This window comes from Pediculus humanus, genomic scaffold (assembly GCF_000006295.1).
Source record: "Pediculus humanus corporis 1103172108310 genomic scaffold, whole genome shotgun sequence".
Taxonomy (NCBI): domain Eukaryota; kingdom Metazoa; phylum Arthropoda; class Insecta; order Psocodea; family Pediculidae; genus Pediculus; species Pediculus humanus.
The window spans coordinates 967,439-972,631 of NW_002987879.1; the positions used below are offsets into that span (position 1 = coordinate 967,439).

Sequence of the window (5,193 nt, forward strand, 5' to 3'; positions counted from 1 at the left end):
TATAAACAAAAAAAACTTAAAAAATTTTTTTTTTTTTTTTTTAAATTTACTTAATATTCAATAATTTAAATAATGAGAGGGCTTACATTTTAGAAGCTCGTGCGCAAAATCAGCGATTCTATCTTCTAATATATATTAAAAAATTTATAAAAATAAGAACGAAAATTACAAAAAAAAAAAAAACCCGCGAACTTGTTTTAAATACAGACATTATTTATTTCAATATATCGAGAGAGAAAAAAATAATAATAATAATAAATAAATAAATAAAAAATTTACAAAATTTTCTCAACCGTATCATCAATATCGTCTATAGTGTATACATACAATAGTATAATCATTTTTACACGTGACACTTTAATTGTAAACAATTCATTTCCCGCCCCTCGCCCCTCACCCCCCCCCCCGCCCCCAATTCGAAAACCTTCATCAACCAGCTTTTAATGATTTGATGATGATGATGATGATGATGATGATGATGTAAAAAAAAAAAAATTTACCACTTTCCTTAATTTTTCTTAAAATAATTTCGAATTTAAAAAAAATTGAATTCAATTTAAATAAATTAAATTAAATTAAATTAAGTAAAGTTAAGTCAAAAAAAAAAAAAAAAAAAAAAAATTTGAATTGATTTTTGGGTAGAAGATTATCACTAATTTGTAACACGAGCTTCATTTAAAACTATTCCACGCATCCGCTTCTGGTTCTTTCTTCTTGGGAAGTTTTTTTTTTTTTTTTTTTTTTTTTTTTTTTTTTTTTTTTGTCGACAACTTGGGGCACACACATAATTTACAGGGACACACAACAACAACAATTAACTACTTTTCAGAGAATTTTCATACATTGTCTGTAAAAAAAGAAGAAATTCAAATCTGGGGACTGAATAATCTCTTCACCTTGAACCCTAAAATTTTTTTTTTTTTTTTTTTTTTTTATCAAGTAATATATGATAAGCGTAATGAGATTTTCCCCGATTTTTCGGGAATCATATATATATATATATATATATATATATATATATATATATATATATATATATATATCGTGATACTTAAATTAAATGACTGATATTATTATCATTATTATTGCCTTTAAAAAAAGGCGAGAGTAAATCTCCGATTCATTCGAAACATTTCAACGAAATTTCATTCATTTGACGGGCACTGAAAAAACCTTACAAAAGGGAGAGAGAGAGAGAAAAAAAAACTACCGCGCAGGGAGGGGCGAGGAGGGGGGTGGAACGAGGGGAAAGGAGGGGGGGTGGCGTTAGAAAAATAATAAATTGACTGAAAATTGTAAAAACAAAATCCCTCGATTGAAAAAAAAAAAAAAAAATTAAAAAAAAAAAAAAAAAAAAGCAAAGCTCACCTTAAGTTTAGAGATCATGTTTTTCTCGCTGTCATCGCTGACAGATTTATTTAATAACAGCCTTTTTGCCAAATGTTGCTTGTAATATCTTTCGAAAACATCTTTCTCTTGTAAAAATCTAAACAAGACCATCGTTTTGTCGAGTACCGTTTCGATTTCCTGCTCGGTCATCCCTTTCACACCCTTTTTCAACTTGTCATCAATGAAAAGTGATAAATATTCCGGAGATTTTGGATTTAAATTTAAAAAATGTTCAAAATCCGACGCTATCATTTGTTTGAATATTTTATCTGTGTTGAATGAATTATGTAGAAAATGGTCGAACCTGTCTTTAAGATCGAGTAAATTCTAAAAAAAAAATTACAATTCAATTTTTAATTTATTATTTTATATATAAAAAAAAAATTAATTGTTTTAATAAAAAATTAAAATTTTTACCTGTACAAAATTAATAGCGTTCGTTCCACCATTTTCTTCTTGAACTAACGCTTTCCCTTGTTCCCTAAGGTACTGGCTCACGCAATCCGACATGGTTTTCAATCCATCAGTCACTCGATAAAATAATTTATACATGCATGCTAAATCCTCTGTTTTTTGATTTTTCAACATGTGAACTACACCCGAATTTTCCATTTCGACAATCGTTTTCATGTGTTTCTCTATTAATTCCTCTTCGACGACTTCGACTATTCTAGTTTCCGTTGACACGTCTAAATAATGTTTCGCTCTTTCGGCTTCTTCATTTATACGAGCTTCTACTTTTTTAATATACACAGACGCACTATTTTCAGCTAAAAATTTTTGACTTTCCATCTGAAATTCAAAAAAAAAATATCCAATTTGTTTCTTGTCTCTCCAAGTGTTCTCATTCCAAAAAGCATTCGAAAACAAATATAATTACCCTATAAAAATCAGCAGATTGTTGAAGAAATGGCCTTTCGAAATCTTCTTCATAAACAGATCTTTTTCCTATTCCAAGGACCATTAGCATTTGACATGCATTTTTTATAGCTATTCTATCGACGACTTCACCTTTCCTTTCACGCATTATCATATCCAACAAAGTTTCCCTTAAATGGTCTCTAATACAACCATACCGAACCACCTTGGAAAAACAAAATGATAATCGGTCAGTTATTCACATGAGTGGCAAGTAAAATCCTATTCATAAGGTTCAAAGACAACCTTTTTTAAATTCTGATTAAATCAATATAATACCTGATCCTTAAAAATAATAAGCCCCAGATTGTAGACATTATCAACATCATTATGTTGAACATAAACCCTATCCATATACATGAGAATATCACGTATCATGACCATAGATGTTTGATGATCATTCCAAGCTTGATTTAATGTTGTTAAAAAATTATTGTGGAGAGCTTTTAAAACATCTTCTCTAACCTAAAACAATGTCAGCATGTATTTAATCAATTGTACAGGTGACAACATAAATTGTTTAAGGATGGGCATATACGGATATTAATGGTGAACACATGAATTTTTTTTTTTGGGAATATCGAAATCATTTTTTTTTTACAAAAATTAAAAAATTACTCGTTTTAAATTTTAAAAATTCATACTTTTGTTTCTAAATGTTGTGTGACAACTTCTCTGAGTCCAGAATAAAGTCTTTCTCCATATTTATGAAGAACCATTGTATATGCATTTCTGTAAAGCTCTTCAAAGCTCAGACCTGAATTGTTTTTTTTTTGAATTTCTTGAATTGCGTTCTTGAGCAAACCCCATATGCTCTCCACATATTTTTCATCCATAGTCATCTAAAACAATAAATAAATTCATACAAATCATGAATTGAAAACAAAATATATAATTTTTTTATTTGTCTTTGTATTTGTAAATCAATGATAAAACATTTTTTTTTTTTTCAAAAAAGACAGTTATAATTATACACAATCAGTTTTACCAATTGTAAAAAATAAAAAATAAAAATAAAGTAAAAAATAAACAAACATTGTTTTGCTTCTTTTTTTTTTTTTTCTCTCTCTCTCTCCCCTTTTTTAACATATAAACAATTAAGAAAAATATATATTATTAAGGGGGAGAGAGGGGGGGGGTGAAAAAGTGTGGTATTTATGAAAATGATTTACGTTTAAAATAAAATACTATATTGTAAAAACTCAATGAAATATGTAATAATGCAAATGAATGGATGTAAGAAAGTGGAATTACCTCTGAACATTCAGGATGTTTAGCGGTCATTTGAAAATTTGTCGAAGGCATTTTGTCAGTAAAGACACTCAGTATTATTATTATAGATCACATTTCGCAAAAATAAAAAAAAAAATATAAAAAAAAAAAAAAAAAAAAAAAATTATTTTTAATGTATAAATTAAATAAAATAAATAAAAATAAAAAATAAAAAAAAAAAAAAAAATATTTTATGTTTGTACAAAATTTTTTTTTTCCCTTTTTTTTTTTTGGTTTTTTTTTTTTTTGGAAATTTTTTTTTTTTTTTTTTTTTTTTTTTTTTTTAAAAAAAAGAAACGGCCATGAAAACGGGGTTTAAATTTAAGCGAGGGCACTTACCCTTGAAAATTTAATCATATTTTTTTTCATTTGTTTTGTTTACTACTGTTTTTTATGATGACAAATGAGAGTCATGTAGAAAAATATTTTTTTTTTTTTTTTTTTAAAGAAATGAAATGAATAATTTGTTTTTTTCCTGTTTTCTTTGTGTTAAAAAAAAAAAAAAAAAAAAGTAATGGAGACAAAAATGGAAAAAAAACACAATACAAAATACGTGCAAAGCAGCTATCAAAATAGTTTTTATAATAATTATTATTATTATCGATATGAAATTCACAGATATCATCATCATCATCATTATTATTTATGTCAGCTTTGATAATTTGAAATAAAGAATTGCTGGAAAGTGTCGAATAGAAAAAAAAGTAAAAAAGAAACAACATTCATTACATAACAATGTATTTTCTGAAATCGAGTTGTTTTCGATTCCCTCTGCATATTATTAATTACAAATATCATTTCGAAAATGAATGATAGCTTTTTTGAGCAGATTGTTAAGTTTATCAAGTTTTATTAAAAAATAAAAACACAGGTATGACATAATATATATAAATCATTTAATTATTATTAACATGGAATTTAAAAATAATTATTTCATTCGAGTAGTTTTTTAATCGAGAAAGAGAGAGAGAGAGAAAGTAAAAGATAAGGAAAATGATAACATTAGAAAAACACAAAACGAAAAAGTATTAATGAGGCAATCTCATGAAAACGAAATATCTGTCAGACGAAGAGAATCAAACAATAATAATAATAATGGCTTTGCTTTGTCGCTCTTATTATTATTATTATTTTTTAAAATTTATAATTAATTAATTAATTAATTGAAAAAAAAAAAAAAAAAAAACATGCCCGGTAAAATAATAATCCTATTTTTTTTACTTTTATGCAAATTGCTAATAATAATAATTACGACAAAGTCGGTATAAAATAAAAGCTAAAAATAAAATTTACTCAGCCATTAAACTATAAAATAATTATTATGATTTTAATGATACTGAAGTAACAATTTATATTCTTTCATCCTATATTATTTATATATATATTTATAATAAAATTATTTTTCTCCGAATTAAAAACAAAAGCGATTTTGTCATTTTAAAATTAGTTTCATGAAATCGTGATAACATAATAAACAATTATATTTTTGATAGAAAATTCCATTAAAAAATTGTAGTCGAAAAAAAAATTCGATTATGGTTGGCACTTAATTTAAAATGTTTACTCGAATAATAATAATAATAATCTTATTTCTATTTTGTGAAAAAAAAAAAA

At 25.5% G+C, this 5,193-nt stretch overlaps 1 protein-coding gene across 1 annotated transcript in view; it reads right to left on the minus strand.

The window, feature by feature from the left end:
- Phum_PHUM587350 (Cullin-3, putative) overlaps positions 1-3,612 on the minus strand; it is a gene marked incomplete at both ends in the record, with an annotated part of 5,266 nt that extends 1,654 nt beyond the window's left edge. Inside the window, 6 exons of the mRNA XM_002432440.1 lie at positions 1,369-1,716; positions 1,807-2,181; positions 2,270-2,473; positions 2,587-2,772; positions 2,952-3,149; positions 3,562-3,612. Of these exons, the coding sequence (XP_002432485.1) occupies positions 1,369-1,716; positions 1,807-2,181; positions 2,270-2,473; positions 2,587-2,772; positions 2,952-3,149; positions 3,562-3,612 (1,362 nt within the window). The remainder of the gene's footprint in view (positions 1-1,368; positions 1,717-1,806; positions 2,182-2,269; positions 2,474-2,586; positions 2,773-2,951; positions 3,150-3,561) is intronic.
- Between the last annotated feature and the right edge of the window lie 1,581 nt (positions 3,613-5,193).